Source organism: Zonotrichia leucophrys, chromosome 3 (assembly GCF_028769735.1).
Source record: "Zonotrichia leucophrys gambelii isolate GWCS_2022_RI chromosome 3, RI_Zleu_2.0, whole genome shotgun sequence".
In the NCBI taxonomy this organism is placed as follows: Eukaryota; Metazoa; Chordata; class Aves; order Passeriformes; family Passerellidae; genus Zonotrichia; species Zonotrichia leucophrys.
The window spans coordinates 92,120,564-92,144,678 of record NC_088172.1 but is presented as its reverse complement, the minus strand read 5'-3'; the positions used below and the strand labels follow the sequence as shown (position 1 = coordinate 92,144,678).

The window sequence follows — 24,115 nt, the reverse complement described above, 5'->3', positions numbered from 1 at the left end:
CAAAGACAGAATAAATTTGTTGCTCCAGAACTCCAGCTGCTTCAAATGGAATAAGTAAAAAAAATTCAAAACAGAAGAAAAAAAATCCCCCCAGAAAAACCAAAAATCAAAACCAACTTACTCATCCGTAATCTGGAGGACCACTGCAAGCTGGGGATTCCAATTTCCCAAAGCACTGCAACACCCACATATTGCAAAAACCTCTCCTAAAAAATCCAAACAGAAAAATACCCACAATCATCATTACTTCAAGCTAGATGGCATTAGAAAGTACAGCCACAGTCAAACTCTCAAGTATTTTAAATATATACACCAGAATCACTCATTTAAAATCCATCCTGTCCAGAAAGGAATTTTACCCACCCAAAACTACAACAGCATTTTCCTCACCATCCCAAGGATCTGAGAGAGGGACTAATGACAACTCCAGCCCTTAAAAGGGTTGGCTTCCAAACCATTCTTAAGGAAAAGTGCTCAAAACATCTCTGAGAACGCAGCAGGCAAATTTTCACAGTAAAATGTTTAATCTCAAAATAACATGGTTATTTCCCTAAGTATTTGTTAATGTATGTCCATATTCCTTCAAATTCATACCAACAATTTAGAAAGCACAGACAAACAGGAGGTTGCTAGCATTACTCCCAAGGCAACATCCCCAATTAATTTGATTCCCAAAAGAAATAAAGTTAATTTTGCTGCTATGCTTTCAGTTTTTACTGGGTATCAAAACATAACATTGTTAGACAAAAAACCCACATGAAATTGTCACATTTCTCTTAATGCATACATACATACAAAACCCAAAAGGCCACAACAGCATATTTAATTTTGGGATATCCCAAGTGACCACTGCAATTTACCCTTGTTTTTAATATAAAAACTGTATGTATCTGACTGTAAGAACAGCAAACATAAATACTAACGGAAAGAACAAATTAGTATTTTGCTCTCAACAGGGTTTCAACAAGATTTTTAGACATAATAAAAAGCTGTTGCAGAATGAGAAAATATGGAGTTTTAAAGTACAGTTAGGCACCACAAAAGAATGACACAAACATCTCTGACTTATTTCCTGTTCTCAAAATGAGTAGTGTGGGGGACACAATAATCCCAAGATACAAAGTAGACGAGCTGTATGCAGCAAGTGTACATTACCTCTTCCTAAGCCACAAATCACAGCTGACACCTCCAAGTACACAGTTACAGTTTTGAGGACGCCCCTTTGCCTCTAAAATTGTGTCCCTTTTCTCCAGTTAAACTACTAAGGGATACCACAGGCCTGCTTATGAAAGAAACCTCCGCAGACCCAGGGGTTGGAAAAAATCTACAGAAGACAGAAAGTAAGACAATGTTTCTCTGAAAGCAGCTTACTGAAATAATTTTACATAACACTTTGAACTTCAGCAGTTTGTTTTTTTAATCTTTTGCTGCAATTCATTAAAAAAAAAAAGTCTGAGCTTTCTGGATTTTCACTGTAAGCATACAAATGCACACAAAAATCTACATTATGAGTATATTTAGTATGCAATTACCTATGTCAGCTTTCCCTTTTCCACCCTATCCTGAGGCATGTGATGATTTGTTTTTGCAGGGAGGAGATAAAGTGGGGAGGGAAGACCACCTGAAGAGCACACAGGTAGAGTTTCTGAGTAGAGATATTAAAAAGAAGCTAAAATTCTTTTAATACACCTTCATGTACACACAGCCAACCTTGAAGTGCCATATAATGATATTCCTCTTAACAGGTGCCAGCTGGGAGAGTTCTCTGGGCTCCCATTTTAAACAGACACACGCACACCCAGTGACCACCTCTCACTCAGTAAGGCACCACACACAAAAGGCAATGCTGGAATAGGATGTGCAGCCACCCTAAACTCCCTTCAGGAACTGTACTGAGGCCGATTTAGGATTTGTAAAACACTGCCTTAATTATCCCAGTAGAGCCAAAGTGAAATGCAGGGCAAACTGCCTCCCCATAGGCCATTCTGAACTCAGGGGGTTTGGGTTGGGTTTGCATTTCAAGCTCAGGGGCTCTCAGCTTCTCCCCTCTCCTTGTCATGGAATTCAAGGCTGCTCCTGGCAGAGCTCCTTCAGCAAAGAAGGTTAATCTACGCTTTCTGCCCCAACTCAAAGCTTGCAACAGTCTCACTCATCCAACAATAATAACAAAAACCCCAATAATATCAATGTTGTCATAAGCAGAAGCACCCTTTTGTGCCATCTCTTTATGCTGTATTTTCAGATAATTCTTTGTGAGCCGCCATTGAGGCAGGATCTGGTTCTCACTAATCCTACTTTTCATTGCAGATATTATTAGCACAGGAAGAAGTTACACATCCAAAGTCAGCTTTGCTAGTGACAGTGCCACCACTGCTGTAAGCAGGACAAAGAGAGCACAGCTTGCAATACTCCATGGTACTGCCACACAGGTCTTGAGCTAAGGTTAATTTACTCTCAAGTTCTAAAATTTTCTCCAGAATGATACAGAAAACTCTACTCCTCACTAACAGCTTTATGTTGACACTGAGTAGCAGTTTTCAGTTCTCAAATCCCAAATCATGAGGGGGAAACACAGGAGAGGTCTAACACAGGGCAGATATCAAAACCTGTACAATGTTTTATCATTTTCTTCCCCTACAACTACAGGAGACACTTCTGCCATCTGGTATTGGGCTGGCACAGGAATTTTGCCAATCTGCTCTCACATTCATCTGCTTCTGTTAAGCAACAATCAATTACTTTTTTGGTGAACTTCTGTGCTGGTTTTGGCTGGGGTAGAGTTAATTTTCTTCACAACAGCTAGCAGGGCTGTGTTTTGAATTTGTCCTGGAAGCAATGCTGATAACAGAGGGATATTTCAGTTACTTCTGGGCAGTGCTCACAGAATCAAGGCCTTTTCTGTTCTCTCCTCACCAGAGAGGGGGCTGGGAAAGAAGGAGCTGGGAAGGAACACGGCTGGGAGCAGTTTTGTGGACCTCAGTTACCAGCTGTGGTTAAACCTTCCTTCCTCCCAAGTTCCTGAAGATGAAGGTCAATGTAATAAGCTCAATCAACCAATACCAGATTGTTATGTTCTACCTGATGTGATACCTTGTGTTCCTTATTTGGATAACAGAAGTTATTTTACACTTTTTTTTCTTTGCATAGACAGAATACTGAATTAAGCTGCATATTCTTTCTGTCTGTAATTTCTGATAGAGGTCACATCTTGTGAGAACTTTCAACAGGGATGCAGAGAGAATAAAAAACAGAACAAACACATCAGTGCATGCCTAAGTATCATGGGTCAGAATACAAATGCTTGTTTCCATGGAATAAAAAGGTACTAAAGAGAGAAGATTTTAAACCAATAATAACCATCTCAGCATCAAAATCCCCAGCACATTATGAAATTTTTGTTTGGAGAAAGAGGTAAAATTTATTTCCCAACTCTCATTTTCAAATTCATTGGTAAAATGTCTTAATATATTTTACAACGATTTATCATCTTGATATTTGATCTAATTTGTTCTTTTATCTCTGAGGAAAACAGACAAGGCAGCCTTTGAACACTCCTCTTTTAAGTTTTCTCCTACACCAACCATACAGAAAGGAGAAAATATGATTTGAGTACCTGGTGCTGATGGTCCCCTTATTTCAAAAGTGACTTGACAAGAGCTCATTTCTGCAGAACTTTTGTCTTGGGATCGTTGAAATCTCCTAGAGTGGGAAGAAAGAGAACTAATTTGAGGAACAATCACTTCATTTGGTGCTGCTCCAAGTAAGAGGAAACAGAAATCCCACCACCTACAGGGAAGCAAGCCACTTGTGATATTACTGCCTGCGTGAGCAGTAGAAGTAGAAAACTCTTTAAAAGCAGCTGCAGACTCAAAAAACAACATCCAGCTGCAACACTGGCATAAGAAAAAGACTACTAAATCAAATACCATATGCAAGTACCAGTATCCTGCAGCATTTATCAGTCTTCGGCAGAGACTTTTCAAAACTCTCTAATTTTGCTTCCAAGGAGGCCCCTGGAAGGTTTTAAGGGATTTAAGATTAGGACCCTTGGCAAACAGTAGCTTCAGTCTCATCAGTGCTACTCTTCAGCATCCTCTACAAAGCACAAGAAAGTTTCCACAGAGAAGCACAACCACCCTGAAGCAAAAGGGGAACAACCCGTAAGAGATGAGAGCTCTCTGCTGTCACTTGTCCACCCCTGCAGGCCCTGCTCCCCCACTTCCAGGCTTTCACTGGAAGCACCAGGAGCAACTGGAAGCACCAAGCAGCCTTCAAAGCAACCCAGCAGGACGAGACTGCCTTTAGCCAGGACTGCAGCTGAAGACTGACTCTGCCTCAATTTTCTCCTCCAATGCACAACACCTTGACTGAAAAGAACTGGCAGAAGCCCATTTTCACCATTACAGCAGAAACACTATTGATATATCTCATCCTTTTACATTATTTACAAAAGCAGCAGTCATAGTAAAGTCCACATATGGATGTTGCTAGACTGTCATCCCCCAAGTATATCCATCTGGACATGAGCTACAAAATAACTGTAATTATTACGTGCAGAATGAATTTTGCAATGCTTTCAATTAATCCAGTTCTCTACATCACTGTGAAGGGCTTTTTGTTCTGCATGTGTTTTGTTTGGTTGGGGTTTTTTTTAACTAAGGAAGTAGATCGTTACTATTGCTATTTTTGAACAGGACAAATAGCACTTTATTTCAGTACAGTCTTGGTCAGCAATCTTTTAATAACAACATCAGAAAGAACTAACAACACTGAACAAAAATTTGCCTTTCATTAGCTCTACTACTACAAGGGGACACCCTTGCCTTCAAAGGGCAAGGACACTAAATATGCCTTGAAAGCAAAAGACAGATACCAAAGAGAAAAAGGAAGCTCATCATCAAACCTCATTCCTTGTGGGCATTTAGAATGTTATTGCAGGTATTGAGCCTTCAGAACTGTTTCTTCTGGATTTTCTCCTCCTACTCATCTATTCCTACTGTAACTACAGCTGCCTTTACATTCCTTTTTCTCCTCCCTTATTTTCCTTCTCCATGCCAAGGAAGATGACTTTTCAGTAATAAAATGAGAGCAAAAAAAAAAACAGTAGGTATATAAAGGTTTCTGCTCACATATTCCAATTCTGCATTTGCCTTTCACAAATTTTATCTTTCTCAAATGATAAAATCCCAGACTCCTGAAGCTAGAAATAAGCACAGCTGATAAACAGGAATTCCATGAAGGGCATGCCCCTTAGGAACTTTCTCACCTGTGTATGTTAAGTGACACATTCTAGCACTTGTTTTTAGCAGTTATTTATAGACAGAGAAGCACAGCAGGTTTCAGAGCTGAAACTAAGACTGGACTCACAAAGCTGGTCTAATGTGACAAAAAAACCTCAGTGTAATGCAGAGAATATAAAATACTAGTGTGCATTTATGATGACACCAAATGCCTGTTTGGACAGCCTTTAACTGAAAGGGCAGAGGAGCCAAAGGGGAAATGAAGGAGGCAAAAATGCCTCGCAAAAGTCAAGCAGGAAAGTGAAAGCGGATATGTGCACCCAGCTCCCCAAAGCAAGAATGTGCTTTTGGCTTGCAAAAAAAAAAAAAAAAAACAAAACAAAACAAAACCAAACAAAAACCCAAACAAACAAACAAAAACACAAAAAGTGAAACAAAACCCAAAAAAAGCTGTTTCCAGAGCCAATGCAACGACTCTAAATTTAAACTTCACCAAACCCAGCATGTGTCCTACTGCAAATTAACTAACTACTCAACTGTTCCTAGAGGATCATCCAAAATCCTCCTAAGTCTACAAAGCTTTTAGCCAATCTTGCAAAAATTCTATGTACCTACTTTCCAGATAAGTGTCGGCTTTTCTAAACTGCCTAGTAAAATAATTTATTTTTCTATATAGGAGTAGCCAGTTGTGAGGAGGTTTTAATAAACTGACTTTGTAATATTGCCAAAATTCTACCCAAAATGCATTTTTATCTCAAAAACCTACTCAGCCTATCCAAGGGATGTATATGAAGAAAAGAAAAATTCCACTTCTCCAAGCAAGAGCATGGTGTTTTTCTAGCAGAACTGCAGGTACAGGTATTGCTCTTATATTTAGGGTCAAAGTACCATCTCTCATTCTGAAAAAAACATCTTTTCTTGTACTGAATGTAAACACACAGCAAGGAAAAACAAGCTCTGCTTTTTGCTAAGGAATCAAACCTCTGTGGTATATTATAAGGCACTTATAAAAGGAGTCTGTGCTTTCAAGACATGATACAAAAACATTTTACTGCAGGGGGAGGGAAAAAGCCAAACAAGCTAAGTTTAGCTGTCTAGTTACTGATGGTTCCTGAAAAGAGATAATAATTTAATTCCCAAAGTGGAATGAAAAGCTTTAACAATCAAATCCTTTGACCTCCAAGTGTCAGGCATCTTTGAAACAGGATGTTCCTTCCTTCAGATTTTCAGCACTGCTTAACCAAAGAAGCTGGCAAAGAATTAACAAAATCCTCTTTTGCTCCCCACTCCTGTCATGATGGGCTTTTAGGTGAATGCAAAGAATTTTCAGCTCAGAGGGGTCACATCATAACTGCTATGGGGAACTGAAGCAAATTAGAAGAGCTACATTAAAAATGATAAGTATTTCCTAATCAGCAGATATTAATAAAATCAATTGAGCTGATTTATAAACTAGAAATCCTTGTGCAACAACTCTTTTTAAACAACCTCTGAGTCCAAAAGGAATAAAGCTGAATTCACATCTGCTGCAGCTACAGGCATTCAGATGCTAGCCTGGGTGCAAACAATTGCTCCTCTTCCTTTGGTCAGCTTTTACAGACTACAACCATGTGCAAGAAAGCAGTGAACACCTGAATCTCAGTTCTCATGGGAAAGACAAATCACTCTGGTATAGACTTATCAGCACTTCACTAAAAAAACAAACAAACAAAAACAAACAAACAAAACAACCCCAACAGGAAAGATTAACAAGAAGAAAAGAATAGGAAATCCCAACTCTCTTCTTCCTGATTCTAAAAGAGAACTTCTAGAAAATGCAGGCAAGGAATAAAAGATGACATAATACAATCAACTGTTAAAGTGTCGCAAAGTATCACAGATTTCCTCTAAAATGAGGTAATAAATGTCATCCTGGATGGGAAAGACCAAAATATTTTTTGGTTCTAGTTAGAAATATACCAGGACAGGGACGTGATTTATTAATTCAAATCTTGAAGTTCATTTGAACCTTCTGGCTTACAGGTCTGGTGATATATTAAAACCCTCCACAAGCCTTCAGCTTTAGTGGATTATTCTGCCTCACCCTTAACTTCCCTAACCTTTCCAATATGATTGAAGAGGTGCTGGCTGCTTGCTGTACCACGTCTTATATGTTTTTTCAGGATTAGCTAAATACACACCAGGTAATCTGGGGCAATCATGGAATATAACAGTCTATCTGACAAACACTGAACAAATTCCAGAATCATAAAAATTCACAGCAGACATGCATGCAAGCTTACCCACTCTCTACTCATTACAACCAATATTTTTAATAGCAACTTGAACAGGTTTTGAGGTTTTGATTCTGGTGGTCCAAGGGCAGGCTTGAAGTACAATGGGATATTTTTTTTAAACTGTGGAGACTAACAAGCCTGAAGGCCTTGAACTTTGTTGCATGGACAGAGGGCTTTCAAAATTAGGCAGGGAACGCTTCAAGCAACTACCTTGACAGACCTGAAAGAAAAGCTGATTTTATCAACTCTAAGTTGACTGTAAGGGCTGCAGAATGGCCGGTTACACTTAGCACATCCATTATGGATAATCAGACTTTGGCAACACGCTGGTAAGAAAGCAAAAATCTATCAGACTCACACCAAAGTGTCACATTTCTCCCCTTCTCTCCCCACAAAAAGCCACCAATCTCAATCCAATAAGCTAAAAGTAAAAAATTCTGATAGAAAGCTATCAACCCAAAACTCTCTTGGGTTACATTATATTTAAAAATGACAGGATAATATGCAGTGCAGATTTTTCCAATGAGATGAAAAAATACAGCTCACAAAGTATCATTTTAATGGCTGGGTTTTTTTTTTTTAAACTAATAAATTTTATAGATACTTAATGGGATTTTTCACACGTAATAAGGCAACTAAGTACACAGGTGGCACAAAATTCCTGGAATGCACTTTAGCACTTTCAAACATCTGATATTTAGTGTCAGATTACTTTTGCCTGCTCTATTACCAAATTTGCTTATTTAGCTGCAGAAAAATGAAGCCCATTGTACTGGGTCTGGCTGAGAGGGAGTTAATTTTCCCTACAACAGCCCTGACAGAGCTGTTCTTTGTACTGGCAGCTAGAAAGGTGTGGATAACACCCAGAGTTTCAGCTGAGCTCACACAGCATCAGCGCTGTCTCTCCAACATTCCCCACTATCACCAGGAGGCTGCGGTGGGCAGCATTCCTGGGAGGAGACACAGCCAGGACAGGTGACCAAAGTGACCAAAGGGACATTCCCGGTCACATGACATCAGCTCAGAGATTGATACATTCAAAAAAAGAAAAAAAGAAGGGAAAAAAAAAAGCTATAAGAAAGGAGGGTGTTTGTCTTTTAAGACCTTTGTGTTCCAGAGCAGCTCCTACCCATATGGAAGCGCTGCTTCCCTAATGGTGAAACAGAGAATAAAATCTTCTGTTTCTCCTTGCTTCTGCAGAAATTATTTTTGCTGCATTAAATTGCCCCTATCTTGACCCCTGAGGCTTTTCCCACCTTTTTCCCCCTGAGGAGAGGAGTGACAGAGCTGCCAGGTGGGCAATTGGCACACAGCCAAGATCAACCCACAAGCACCTCTGTGCACAAACAGGCTCTTTCATAATGCTAGCACACATTTCATCACACATCCTGCTGCACAGGCCTGCAAGTGCACAATCCTAAAAGTAAACATGCTCAATCATTTGAAAATATCGCTCCATTTATTGCATATAAAGATAAAATCAGCAAGGACTAGAAGGCTGGAGTATTTTTTGTTTTATTTTTGTCATTTTGAGCTGATACTTTCCACCTTAAGAGAAGAGACTCATGAGCTGTATCAACACCCAGGAGAGTCCAACTCCACAATGAAGCAGGGGAAAGGTTCCACAGCCCCAGCCAAGTCATCTGACAGCTGGGAGGACACAGAGCACCCATTACAGCCTCCCTCATGAACCATGAGCTTGAGCACAGCCCAGCCCTGTGGGAGAAGGTACTGTGCTCAGATTTTACCTTCCCAAAAGATGTGCTACACACAGCAATAGAAAATCCGCCACACATCAGATCTACTGCCGTGCTGAACAAAGGGACACGAGCCTAAGACACACACTGCGATATTCCAAAGATACCAAGTGGTATCTGGGTAACCTTGTACTATGATGAACAGATTTTGTTGCCTGTGGTTGGTCCTAATGAGGTATCAGATATTACAGAATCCATCTAAAGCAACAAATTAGACATGCAAGAAAATTATGTAACAGTAGCTGACGACACCTGGGTTTTAGAACAGCGTCAGAGGATGTATTTGTCAGGGCATTCCCTTTAACAACTGGGAGAGAATTTTTAGAAACAGCATTACAGCATCAACCCCTTCATGTTCAACCAAACAAGAGGGTTCTTCCTGCCCCCTCCTCTCCCCCCACTGCACCTTGACTGCAGGAACAAGGACAAACTCAGCAAGTCTCTCCTTCTGCATTGCAGTGCTAACACTGGACAGCAAACAAACTTGCACAGAGGATTTGGACATGCTGTTCTGATTCAAAGGCTGAAATTTTACCAACAGCCTTATGCTGACATTCAGAAAGCCCAAGTGAACCTCTGAAATTGCATCACACGAATACACAGCAAGTGAGAAAAATATGTTGAGGATTGCATTTTCACTACCAATTTAGCTCCCCATGTCAGGGGCCACATCAGCCGTGGTTCCCCCTGCTCACCCACAAGGCATCTGCTTTGTTTTAAGCAACAACAAGTTAATTGTTTCAGCATTTGGCAAATACCTGTCCATGTGACAGACCCTTCCACCTCAGCTATGCCACTGCAGTTCAGTGAAGTTCTTGAAGCACACAGGAAACAGCTGGGGCACGTTTGTAAGCGAGACAGAGCAGCACCAGTCTGATTCCTCTTTTGTGAACTGTTGCTTATTATTAACACAGGGCTGACAAGATCTTAGGCAGGGAGCAATTTAGCTCCCTGTGATCACACTAACGTTCCTCACTTAGGAATGACTTGGACAAATAACATGTATAATGCTCCCCACAGCTCTCAACAAACCATTTTTTTAACAGGTTTCCAAAGCCTGGATCCATTCTGTTGAGAGGCAACGTGCTTTACTGAAAGACTAATTACATGGCAGCTTAGGCTACCAGTGTCTATTCAAAATCAATGGCAATCTCCTATTTTTTTAACATCTTATATAGTTATTTTACAGGAAGCAGTGCTAGAATGGAAATATATATGGTAAAAATAATTCCACTTATCAACGACTTCACCCTACCATTAACATTTAAAATATATTGAAGGTTAACCTCCATCTAACACTGCGTGCTCTGACAAATTAAAACACTAATACTAACGAGACAAGTTATTAACTTAAAGGAAAAAGCAAAAAGAGAAAAATGGAATAAAGAATCTGTGCCTGGTTAGGGTGCAGATAACAGATTAATTTTTAAAATTAAGCTTCATCTAGAGCTGCCTCACCAGCGATCAATAACATCCAACCTGGAGCCGGCAGCAGCACCGCTGTGTTCCTCTAGCGCAGAGCGAGACAAAGAGCAGCGCAGCGCACACCCCACGCCCGGCAGAGCCCCGCGGCGCCGCAGCGAGCCCAGCCCGGACACGGACCGCGGGCTCCGGGCGCCCCGCACGGCACCGCCCGCGGGGCCAGCCCGGCCGGGAGGCGGCGCGCCACGTCCTCGGCCCGGCCGCTTGCATAATGCGGCAGCGGCGGGACCGCCCCGGGCCAGGGCTTTAGGCGGCGACGTAAACAAACAGAGCCGCAGGCCCCGCGCCGCCCGGCCCGCCGCCCACCGGGTGTCAGCCAGGGCCCGGCGGATCAGCGCGAAGCGCCCGCAGCCCTCCCGGCACGACACGCAGCCCCGGGCCGGCAGCGCTGCGGCCGCCCCAGGACGCACGGAGCCGCGCTCTTCCCGCCTCTCAGGAACCCGAGGAGACGTGCCGGTACCGGACGAGGCGCTCCTCCGCACGTCCTCTCAGATAACCCAGCGCTCCCTCAGCGCCCGCTCCGCACAGGCTCTGACAGACCCCGCTCAGCCGCGCCGACTGGCCCCTCCGCCACCGCGCGGTCCCACCGCTACACGCGGCCGGCGGCGCCGACTGACCTGGAGGAGCGGCGCGGCGCTCCCAGTCCCCGCTCGCTTTGTGCGGGGCTGCAGACAGCAAAGCCCGGGCTCCCCGCCCCTCCTGCCGGGGCCGCCGCCCGGGGCCGCTGACGGGGGTGGGGAGGGGGCGGCGCGGCCCCAACCGGTTCCAGCTGCCCCCCGCCAACACGTGACCGCGGCCGCGGCCCCGCCCGCCCCGCCGCCGCCAATGGGAGCGCGGGAAGTGCCGGGGGGGGCGGGCCCGTTCCTCGACAGCCGCGGGCCCGGGGCGGGGCCGAGGGAGGCGTGGGGAGTGCGCGGAGCGGGGGCAGGCGCAGGGGGGCTCCGAGAGGCACGGGGAGTTCGGGGGCGGCTTGTGGCCGCCTGCGTACGGCGGGGGAGCTCTGCCCTACCCGCCTCTCCCGAGGGCCAAGCACCTCCGCTTCCCCGCGCCATGCCCCTGGTACCTTCCTCTGAGAGCACGGAGCCGCTCCCCCAGCGCTCTCCAGACACCGTAGCGTGACCCGACCTCCTCCAGCCACCAAGACCTCCCCAGGAGCGCGCACCGACCGCGCCTCGCCGCCGTCGCCACCACACCCCCGTACAGCACTCCCGCTGGCCCCGCGCCCCCTTGGCCGGCGGCGTGCACTGACCTGGCCGAGCGCGGCAGCCGACTGCCCACCCCCCGGTGCGGGGCTGCGAGTGCCGCTGGCCGGGCTCCTGTTGGTGCTGGCGGGGCCGCTGACAGCGCAGGGAAGGGATGGCAGGGCAGGGCAGGGGGCGGCGGGGCCGGCAGCCGGATCCTGCGGCCCCCGAGCGCACCGGGAGGGCGCGGCCACGTGACCCGCCCGGCTGACGCGTCGCTCTGCTGCGTGGCTCCGCCCCTCCCGCCGCAGCCAATCAGGACCGGGCGGGCGGGGCGGGAGCGGCGCGCGCCGTTCCCTTGAAAGCCTCGGCGCTGAGGGAGAGGAGAGCGGTCCTGGGCATAGGGCCCTGGGGGCGGGAGAGTGGCCCTGGGATGGTGCCCTGGGGGCAGGAGAGTGGCCTTGGGGGAGAGTGGCCCTGGGACAGTGGCCCTGGGGGGTTGGCCTTTGGGACGGTGGCCCTGAGGGCAGGAGGGTGACCCTGGGACAGTGAGGGTGAGGGCAGGAGGGTGGCCCTGGGACAGTGGCTGTGATGGCAGGGGAGTGCCTTTGCTGAGGCAAGTCAGGCTTCTGCTGCCACCCACACTCCCTCTGTGGTCACCCCTACTTCAGTCCGTGTTCTCTGTACCCAGCCTGGGTAGGGTTGCCCTAAGGATAGGGAGTTCTGCTTCCTAAAGGTTTACCATGGTTAAAGCTGGCTGTAAGCCTATGGCACCAAGGACATGTGTTGGGAAGGATGAAAGTTTGATAAGAAAGTCTCACAGATATGTATGCTTAGCAGAAAGATTTTTAAATGTAGAGTCTGATGAAGGAATAGAGATGGAAGCAAGTTTTGATATAGAAGCAAAGAATTGCTGAGCCAGTCTTACTGGCTAACCAAGGAGGCAAAGGGTATGTTAGAAGGGGTTTTTATGGCTTAGAACAAAGAATAAGCTTACCTCAAACAAGAAGATATTTTTACCAAGCAGGAAGATAGCACAGGCAAGCAAGCCTGCCAATGTGGCAAGTAGAAAAAAGGTCTCAGAATTTTCCACTGCAAGAAAACTGAATAACAACTTCTAGCTTAAATTGTAATGTACTAGCTTTTAGTGATTGAAGAACAGTAACATGAATATGGTAATTATAGTAGTTATGATAGGCTGTAGATAATAGTTAAGGTATAGATTGGCTCTACTGTATTAAGATGCTTGGCAAAGAAAAGTATATAATGCATTGTAACCTAAACTCAGGGTCTCCAGCAGCTGGAGCTGACAGCTGTAGGCACAGCTCTGTCACCCGCCACCCTGGACTGCTGGAACCTCCTGGATGGAATAAACTGCATTTTGGAGAGCTGCTTTTGTGGGCAGAGAAACCATTTGTCCTGTGTTGGGAGTTAGTGCTGTTACAGGAATGGGACAGCTACTCAATGCCATCCCTCAATCTGCCATTTAAATAGAGGGCTATTTTCCATTTATTCCTGCCCTGCAGATCTAGCTGTGTTTATAAGCAATTTGTGATATTCCACTGGGTGTTGTAGGCAAAACTAATGTTAATATCAGAAAAGTGTGTAATGCATTTAAACTGCTGAGGTGTCTGTGTTAGTGTTTCAACCTTCATGGAAAGAAAGGTAGGGGGAAGCATGCAACAAAAAGAAATTATAGCTGAAAGCAGCTCATTTTTAAGTGAAAAAGATAAGAGGAATTCCTCTGGGAAAAGAAGAAGTGAAGGTTGGTGGAAAGTGATTTCCTTGTTAAACACAGATGTGAACTACTCTAATTGCAAACCCTTGGTGTTTAGGGAAACATTAGGAGCCATCACTTCTCCAGGTGTATTCATTACTGAGGGAAGAAAGAGGATAAAGAAACTTCAGAGAAAACAGGATGTAGAAAAGCAGTTGTCTACTTGTTTTCTCTTCCCTGTTTTTAAGATTTATTAATTCAAGGAATTTGCTGTAAAGCAGGGATAGAGTTGAACACTTTCAGGCATGGTTTGGTGTGTTAAACTTTTCAAAAATTTGATGTCATGGCAGAAATATTATAAAATTGTACCATTAATTTTTTGTTAAAAAACAATTTTGTCAGAAATGTAACACTTTATTTCATTCAGCCCTAGTGTTAACTTTAAAAAAAGGACTTTATTTTGTCAAACTAATATTGCATTTCATTCCATAATTCACTGTAGCTAAAAATTATAATTTAGACCCTTAATAGATTCAAGAAATACTCATGTGTTCATTTTATTAAAGATGTGCATCAGAGTGGAGCAAGTAGGAAAAGGGTGGAATGGAAAATACTGGTTTAAACTGACTTAAGAAAAGTCTACTTTTAGTTAAACTTGCCAGCACACTTTTTTTTTCCACCCTAAGGTGTTGCTTCAATATGGTTGAGTCAGATAAACTCCTGCTTGGCCATGCTGCAGCAGACAAGTCTCAGCTAGCCTTTAGGAGAATATAAAACTGTGCAGGAATTGGAGCATGTGGATCAGTTTATAGAGCTCTCCTTAAGTGTCTGTTAAAAAAGTTAAGGTTGATGGACTGCATTCCTTTTTTATACAGGAAAAAAAAAAAAAAAAAAAACAAAACAAGAGAAATGCAGTTTTATAATATAATTTGAGTTGAATATAAATTGAATTGAAGTGCTGTTTGCAAAAGGCCCAAGGAGCTCCAGAAAGACAAGGTTGGGATGTGTTTCCAGTGCCCAGGCACAAACTCTGTTTAAACCATGTGTGCACCTGTTGGAGAACACATTTCCTTATTGAATAAAAATTTAACAAGGTGAATGAGAATTGCTAAATACTTAACCAGAGGGTAAAATATTCTTAGGTCTGGCAGTGATAGTGTAGTGCTGAAGTCCCTGAGCAGGAGTGGAAGAGCCAAAGGAAGATGCTGAAGCTCCACAGGGACTCTGCCCTCTCACTGTGTCTCGTTCCCTGCCATGACAAGGTGGAATGAAGTTGCTTGGAGGTGTTGTGTGCTGTAGGTGGAAAATCAAAGCAGCCTTGAGGCTACACTGGCTGGGATGTGGAGGCCTATTGGAATGTCAATCCCAATATTACCAGTTAGATTGTGCCTGGGCCAGTCTGACCCTCGCTGCTGAGCCAAAGGCAGCAGCTGTGGTGTATCACCCCAGAGACACCTTTAGCTTGCTGGAGATTGCAGCTGGGCACTAAACAAGTCCAGGCTCGTTAGGAACTCCATTTACCTCAAGAAGAAGGCTTCAGACGATGGTGAAGAGAAAAAGGAGAGGATTCTGCTGGAGTGTTATATCCAGTGGTTTATTCCATGGTTACAGGGGTCTGAATCTTGGGAAGAGCTCCAACAGAATGGCCGACCGCATGGCAGGACTCACCTTTTAAGCTCCAGGACAGGGGAAGGGGAGGGGACAGGTGAGCCACCAACCAGGTGGGAGGGGTGGGGTCTCAAGGGACGAGGGACACCTGGACAGGCCAATGACCTCTGGGCCTGAGGGGCATCCTTTGAATTTGGCCAACCACACAACGCCTTTGCTGGAATGTTAAGCCTGATTGACAGGACTCACTCAGCAAGGGATGAGCGGGGGGAGGGGAAGAGGGTATTGGTACACCTGGGGAAGGGACCTGAAAGTTTGAAACACACCGCAACAGAGCCCAGTGGGACTGCGATGATTTTTGTAAATAACAAGACAAATACTTGCCCAAGTGCAGGAAATAGGTTTACAATACACTGGCAAACCCACACTAAAAAGGCACTAGGGAAGGCCTTCAAAGGTGTATGTCCTTTTCTGTAGCCAATGGAATATTTCCTTCAGCTGCCAGAATTATGGATTCAGCCTATAATCAAGCTTCATTGATGCTACAAGTAGCTATAAAGATTGTGAGCTTCAAATTACAGCCGTGCTTCCTCTGTCACAGCCTGCACTGAGTTCCAGTGATCTGGTTTTACTGACACCAGTGCTCACAGCTGATGAAAGCTGCATGTACAGATGAATTCACTCCTCATTTTACTGCACTTGATCTTTCTGCACTTGTTCTGGGTCTGGTGGGTAATTGGGAATAAAAATAGGTGCTAAAAACTGTGCAAATGAAGGCACAGCATTAGGCATGCAGTGTCAAATTAATGTTCTTTGATCTTTTGTAGAACCACTTATGGTTGAAAATACACTTCTGACCTTTTCTCTGGCACTGAAAATATTGCTGTATCACTACCTAATGGGAAATCTGGACAGTTTATGGGCATTAAAGAGAAGTGATGCTAAGGGATATGAAATAATAGCAAGAAAGAGCCATGCTGTCAGCATAGCAAAAGCCTCTCAGTCTCATGGAGAATGATGAGAAAGGATTGTTAGAAAAATTGCCCATTGCACAATGGCATTTTTTCTGTAATGTTTATTGTAGTACAAAATAATGTATTTTTCTCTGTGGGCAAGTCAGCAGTTTGTCATCAAAAGCAGGGAGGCCAGCAGGCTGAGGGAGGTGGCTCTGCTCTGGTGACCCCACCTGCAGTGCTGTGGCCGGCTCTGGGCTCCCCTGGAACAAGTCCAGAGCAGGCTCTGAAGGTGCTCACAAGGCTGGAGCACTGTAGGAGAGTCGGGGGTCACGCACGGTAGGGATGGACGGAGATGAGATCTCTCTGAAGCTAAGTCGTATAACTTGTAGTTTATTACAAAGGGCGTGGGTGCAGGGCCCTGTTGTGAGCTGCCAGCTGCAGCTCGGAGCAGGGCCGAGAGAAGAGAGGCTTAAAGTGTAAGAGAGTCAACGGCAAAGGTTTAAGAGCGGAGAGCATGTAGGAAGGAGTGGGTGAAGAAGTGCAGAGGGAAGACAAAGAGACAAAGAAAGAAGAGGGCGCGAAGAGGAGCGGGAGAGCGAGCAAAGAGATAAGGGAGAAGAGAGAAAAGAGAGCAAAGCTCCCATTACAACACAATAAATCATCTTCAGTGTTGAATATGCAGATTCTCATTAACCAATCTGCTACAGCATGCATATCTTCTAACATTTCGACACAACCTATAAGAATCACTACATTACCATACTATGTTTACGTGTTAAATCCTAAATCTTATTCTTTGGGCCCATCTGCCAAGCTGCAAGGCCTGCTCTGACTCTTAGGCCTGCCTGCTTGCAGAGGGAATTGTTTCCTCCAGGGGGGATTACATTCAACTGGTCATATCATTGTTTTTCAGCAACTAAGGTATCTCAAAGATTGCTTTCATTTCAATCTCGCTTATAGTTTCTATATTCTCAAAATCTTTTGCCAGGCAGTCATATTTAAAAGGCTTTCTTGTTTCATCCTCCCCAACAGAGCACCTCTGCTATGGAGACAGGGTAAGGGAGATGGAGTTACTCAGCCTGGAGAAAAGAAGGTTCCAAGGAGTCCCATTCAGCCCTTTAGGGACTTCAGAGCCTCAAAAGAGGCTACAAAGATGGCTGGAGAGGGATTTTCACAGGAGCATTTTGTGATGGTGGAATGGCTTGTAACTGAAAGAGGAGAGATTCAGACAAATGTTAGGAGGGAATTCTTTACCTGAAGGTTAGCAAGACACTGGATGATGGGGGAAGCTGTGGATGCCCTGTTCCTCATGGACAAAACCATTCTCTGACTGGGACATTGATTTATGGATTGCTTAGCGGCTTTTCCCCAATTTTGATTCTTCTCTACCCTTCCTCTTGTCCTCCCAGTCCCAATTTGTATGTGGAAAGGAAGGCTAAGACATCCTTCAGTGAGAATGAATGCTTTTGTCATGTTCTCTAGAGCTTTGCAAGGTGGGCTATGAGAAAATCACTAAATATCAAGTAACAAAGTATCAAGTATAAAGTATCATAGTTATAAAATGAAACCCTCTTATGTCTATTATTAACAATAATTAAATTTATAACAAGAAAAAAAGTTTCACTTTCTTCTATCAAAAATTCAGTCACTTTCAAACACTGATAATTGTCTATCACCAATGCCAAATTATACATAATGTTACAACGAAAAGTTAAAAAAAACCCACAAAACCCCAAGTGCCAATAGAATATTGCAGGCATTAAATTTTGAGTTGAAATGAGACATGCTATGGTTTAGTTTTGAGGGTTCCAGCATGATTTGCTTCTTGATCTGAGCTGGTTTATAGTTTCTGAAATGAAACATATATAATTTGGGGGGGGGTGGTTTTCTGAATTTTTTTGTTTTATGTTGGATCCTTTTTTGTTTGGTTTGTTTTTGGTTTGGTGGTGGGTTTGTTTGTGAAACACCTGAAGGATTCAAGTACCACTCAGTCACAGAACCACATTTAAACTGACAAAGTCAATTCCAAATGGGAAACATTTTAGGCTTTAATACAACTAGAATAAGTTTTATACTCAGGTTTTTTGTATATAAACATAAAACTGAAGTTTTATCCATAACTTAATACTAATACAAATATTTACATTCATTTGAAATGAATGTATATGTGGTTTCTGTGAACTCCTAGCTCTATGTGCCAAGCCATTCTCTTGTGTTCTTGCACAAAATCTTCTTGAGTTACTGTCTCCATCTTGCTATCTCTGGGTTTGTGCTCTGTGCTAGTTTTCCCAGCAGTAGCCATTTCACTGTGTAAGAAACAATGAAAATGGTCAGAAAATGAAGAGTAGTTATGGAACATGACACAGATACTGCTTTGTTTATTCCTTTTTTTTTTATCTCTAGAACAGGGAGGAACACCTTAAGATAAGGAGAGACAGAGCTTCCTATGACAGCAGGAAGGTTTGACTCTGCTGTCATTTAAAATCCCATTCCAAAGGTCATGTTTGTGTTTTAAATGAAATGTGAGGCTGACCTTTATGCTCTGCCAGATAACAGCAGTAGTGATGTAAGTGCTTCCTTTGAATTCTGCAGGTAAGGGGTTTGTGGTGTGGTGGTGCTTGTTTTGCAGGGGAGAAGGAAAATCATGTTCTCAGTGACCTGCGTGAACACCAAAGGGCCCAAAGGAGCCTGAAATTTGCTATTTATTGTCTGTTGTACTTTCAGACTCAACATTTCTTGAAGTGTGCCTCTACTGAATATACCAATATGGAGAAAGTAAATGGGATGAATCTAACTGGGGAGAAATGTTAGCTTTTCCTGTCCTCTATCACTTGCAGTTCTCTTCCATCTGCCATACATACTCCTAGTGACAGAGAAATGTGGTTTAAGTTTCAGTCATTGACATGAAAGTCCTTAAAAGTATAATGAAATATCATCTTCCTTTTTATGGCTTTTAAATAGTAACAATTCCCATGTTTACTGCAGCACCCAAAGTTTACTGTGCTGTTGTGCCTGGAAATGCAGACATATCAGAGAGTTTCTTTCTTGGGAGCAAAGGTCAGCCGGAGGAGAAGTTGAGGCTGTCCCTTAAGCCAACCTAACATCTGGCTGCAGCATTTTGGCTCTGCTACACCTCCTCCTGCACCCCTACCTGCCCTTTGTCCTCTCTCTGGCCCTTGTGAAACCTTTCACTGAACTAGGACAGTTCTCAGTCAGAAAGTGGGGGTTTTGCTTAGGGTTCTGTTTTGTTTTGTTGTTGGTTGGTTGGTTTTTAATGAGGTTAGTTCTGTGTTGAGTCAGTGGGCTGAAGCAATTCAAATTCAGGTTGGATGAATGTTGGAGCTGTCTTGGTTTAAGTGGGAACATCAGTAGGCAGAAGCTGAGCTGTCCTTAGCTTTTAGGGAACTGCTTGTAGTGACAAAGAGCAGCTCAAACAGATTTATCAATTTATGTTTAAAACAGAGGGTGAGCCACCTCAAAGTGGACTTGTGAGGGGAAATGTGAGAACATGTCACTTACTTTACACTAACTCTGTATTCTTAGCTCTGTTGTGCTTAGCCAGTTACTCTTGTAAACAAAGCATTCCTATTCTGCCCACAGCTTTGGAAATATCAAAAAACTAATTATTTTTAAATAAGGTTAATAAGACACAAGCTAAGACAACTTTTTGAGTAATTCTGACTCTTATTCTCCTTGCTGGGAAGAAGAAAGAACTCTCATTTTCAAACTTCTGAGGATAGATACAGGTATATGTAACTATAAAGATGTCAGCATCCTTTGCTGAGTCTGACAGTTCTCCATGTGAAGCTGTTCACAGGTTTGCCATTTACCTTTTAGTCAAAGCTTTAAAAGTTAAGAGCAACCCCCATGAAAATGCAAGATCAGTGATAAAAGGCACATTGTGCAGCTGAACAATGCATTGCATTTGTGTGACAGCAAAAACTGGTTTATCAGGTTCACTGCAGACAAGTATAGATAAACTCTTGGAACTGCAAAATCTATTGGAGTGTTCAATGGATATTCTGACTAAAAAAAAAAAAAAAAAAAAGAGTACCAGGACCAAAGGCAGCAAAATAAGAGCTGCAAAGTCTAGGCTGTAACTGGTGTGAAGTAGTGAGAACTCAAAGCCAGCCTGTTGGTTGATGTGAACACTCTTTTATGTGGAAAAAAAAGCCCCACAGAAAAGCACTGAAAATCCTGCCCAGCTGCTCTCAGCCATGGGAGCAAAAGGCATCCAAGTGTGCTGGAGTACTGGCCTGGTCCCAAGCCTGTGTGCATGGGCAGCACAGATAAAGCACAGACATGCCCCAGACAGATAAATGACTGATTAACTGGAGTGTGTGAGCCTCTGTCCTGGTGCTGCTGGCAGCTCTGCCAGTGAGATTGCAGCTGCAGAGCTCAGCTGCTGCTCACAATCCAGGGAAACTGCTTTTTGCTGGAAAAAACTGCAGATGAGCAAAACCTCCGTGCTGTATTGCAGCTCTTCCTCCGGGGACCTGACCCTGCTGAGGAGAGGGGTGAAATAATGATTAAAAGAGCCCCTGGGGAAGGCTGCTGGATAGGAGGAGCAGTGCTGCAGTCCCAGGCTGTCCGGGGTCATCCTGAACCCAGAGCAGCACAGAACGCAGCAGGCTCCCTGGGGGTGCTACTGGCAGGAAAGGGGGCACGGTTTTGAGGTGGCAGAAAGTATCCTTTTGTTGCACCTTGTAGTTCTCTAGGCTGCCAAATAAACTTCTCTGGTTTGCAGGGAGGTGATCTGAGGCACTCACTAATTTTGTCAGCAATTGCCTTGGGCTCAGGCAGTGTTACAGAGAGAGGCTGCCCCAGAAACAGCACCCACCTACTCCCAAGGTGAAGTATTTGCCTTTAAATTCTGATACTATTGAACTATGGACAGTTAGGCACTATACAGAACTTCCACATTTCTAAAGTACGGATGAATGGGTAGCATTGAGGAGTAAAATGAGCACTGAAATGATCTGTGTTAATGGTATGCCTGTGGTGTTTTCCTGCTCTCTTCTAGAACAAGATGCAGCTGTAATTATTTCTGCTGTTTTCCTTCAAAGTATTGATCCACAGATAGTTACAGCCCTCGAGAACTGAACCAATTTTAAACATTTTTAAACCAAATTTCCAGTATCCTTTGGGATCAGAACATAATCGGTGTAAAAGGATAAGAAACTCAAAGGACTTTTTTTTGGAGATTAAACATTCACCTTTCTTCACTGGAACTAGAATGCCAGAATGGTTTGGAAGAAATCTTTAAAGAACACAAAATTATAGCGTGGTTTGTGTTAGAAAGGGCCTTTGAACACCATCTCATCCTGCCACTGGCAGGGGCATCTTGCACTAGATCAGGGTTCTCAGAGCTCCATCCAATTTGGCCTTGAGCCCTTCCAGGGAGAGGGCACCCACAGTTTTTCTGGGCAGCTTGCTCCAGTGCCTTGTTACCCTGGTTTTTTAAGATTTTCTAAGCCTTCTGATGTTGACATTCTTGTAGTGAACTTTCTCACACACTTTCTGTAAATAACTCATTGTTTTTCATTCCTTTATGGAGGAGGAGAGAATTGATGGACTGTTGGTTTGACCAGTGTCATTGCAGGGGTGTCAATGTGACCTTCCAATCCACTGTCACTTTTGTAAAACTATAAATATTGGAGTCAGAGAATAAAACTTCCCTTTTTTCCCTTCACCTTGAGAGTGGTGGTGTGCTTGTGTTCTCTCGTGTCCTTCAGCGACAGTGCCTCACTAATTCTAGATGTCCAATCTAAACCCACTCTCCTTCAGCTGAAAACTGTCACCCTGTGCCCTGTTATTTCAGGCCCTGGTAAAAGATCTCTCTCCATGTTTCTTACAAGCCTCCTTCAAGTACTGAAAGGCCACAATAATGTCTTTCAGATTAATGAATACTGAGCATCCAAGAGCAGAAACCTCTTTTTTAGCAGTTCTCAGGACTGTGTGCATGCAGTCAAAATCTGTGGAGATTCTTAGATGCTGCCTGAAATGAGGACTCTTCTAGGGAATGGGTGAATGAGGTACCTGCAAAATCCCAGGGATGGAATTACTGGGAGGATTTTGAGTTGAGCAGGCTGATTCTGAGGCAGGAGACTGCCTGGTCTCAACAAACTGTTAGGTGATCTTTCTAATTCCTTAATCCAATGGATCTTCTGCAAAGGATCCTGAAGCACACCAAAGGTCAGGCTGAATCAAATCAAAGGGATTGAAAAGACAGTGAATGAACCAGGGTTTGACATATTCTGAAGCCCAGTTTGTGACTCCTGCATAGGCATCGTCACACCCAGTGTGAAGTAGAAATAAAAGTTTGTTTTCAAACCCTCTAGAGGACTTTTCCTCCTGTAATTCAATTACAGCAGGAAAGGAAAAGGAGTAAAAAAAAAAAAGGCAAACAGAGAGAAAATTCCATGAAAAAAATACACATTGGGAAAGAGTACAACTTAAATCCAAAGCAATGGGAACTGACCTTAAAATGTTGTGACTACTCAGTCCCTTATTTCCTGTTTATTTCTCTTTGCTTTGTTTTGCAACATGCTCCAGACTTTTAGAACTTTCTAGTATAAATAAAGAGGTATGTTTTTTTGGTCAAATAACTTCCCCCACAGCAGATGTTTCTACAAAAATAAGTATTCGGAAAATCCTTTTTGTTTCAACAAGAAAAGTGTTTTTCGAACTACTGTAGAAATAAAACAAAGATATCTTGTTTTTCCAACTGATGCACAAAACTCCTTCACCACTCAGAGATGGTTTTTTTATTTATCAACTGAGTTGCAGCACCTTTCACAAAATGTTTTAAAATTAAATATTACAGATTCTGGAGTAGAAAACATTTTGTCAGCATCTCCTTCCCACTTGTGTGTTTTAAATACTAATTATGTTCAGCAGGTTTTCCCTCAGAAGAGGCACATGAGCTCTGCCTCTCCTGTCCTGCCTGTGCACCCTCTGTCCAACTGACCAAGATCCTGCTCTGCACCCCTGGGAAGGTAAGTGGGCAAGATGGTGCATGGCTTTTCCAGATCTCAGTAAGAAAACCCCAAGAACAAGTGGCATAATAAAACAGATATTGTAACACAGTAGAATGAAAATAGGAATAAAGATAGACAGCAGGTTCTGCATCCTTTCAGGTGCTGGGAGTCTGGCTTGCAAAGGCCATGGGATGGCCTCGTGATGTATTTTCCCATGGCCTTGCCCCTTTGTCAATACAGTCCTAAACCAGTGTCTAGATTCAGAAAGTATTGGAAAATAGGAAAACATAAACACACTGCCTAGATAAGTAAACCTTGACTTTTCTCAGGGTACAGGGCAAAAGAAATTAAATGTGATAAAAGCATAAAGCAAAAGTATTGCTAGCTGGGAGGATAGGGAGAGTGACTTTAACAGAAAACACTGAGCTCCTGTTGAAACTTCAGGCCCAGGGTGACATTGTCACCTCTAGCTGTCCAATCACAGAGATTGCAGCCTCAGCTCATGGACAGTAGCTATATTTAAAAATGGCACTCTGGCTTTGCACTGAGAACAGTTTTGCTGATAAGCTCAGGAAGGACTCATGGCCATCCTGACTTCATTAGCTGCCTATTAGTACACATTAATAGCTTTAATATCACACTTTGTTTACTCTGCATCTGAGCATTTCATCCTGCTGCCTTATCTGTAATCCCTGTGTTCAGTGGGACTGTTTGCACAATGGAAGATTATCCATGGGAATAAAGTATTAGCTGGAAAGCATGTCCATAAGTCCCCTACACTCCACTCAGCTGTCCCCAACCCAAGAAGTGATTTTTTATTTGCTAAAGGCCCGATCCAGCATGTGTATCCATCAATGATTTGGTGACTTCTCCACTGAATGCCTCTCTAAAGGAAGGCAAGGGTTGGGAGCATTGTAG

At 43.6% G+C, this 24,115-nt stretch overlaps 1 protein-coding gene across 5 annotated transcripts in view; it reads right to left on the bottom strand.

Moving 5' to 3' along the window:
- The window catches only part of GPCPD1 (glycerophosphocholine phosphodiesterase 1), a 42,848-nt gene extending 30,645 nt beyond the window's left edge, over window positions 1-12,203 (bottom strand). For 2 of the 5 annotated variants that reach the window (XM_064709281.1, XM_064709285.1), the window contains exons 1-3: window positions 12,005-12,203; window positions 3,614-3,699; window positions 122-206 (exon numbers count right to left, since the gene is read on the bottom strand). In XM_064709281.1, the coding sequence (XP_064565351.1) occupies window positions 122-206; window positions 3,614-3,662 (134 nt within the window). In that variant the 5' untranslated portion in view covers window positions 3,663-3,699; window positions 12,005-12,203. Of the gene's footprint in view, window positions 1-121; window positions 207-3,613; window positions 3,700-10,731; window positions 10,910-11,372; window positions 11,531-12,004 lie in introns of those variants that run through there. The other 3 variants (XM_064709282.1, XM_064709283.1, XM_064709284.1) reach the window with 3 other exon arrangements.
- Between the last annotated feature and the right edge of the window lie 11,912 nt (window positions 12,204-24,115).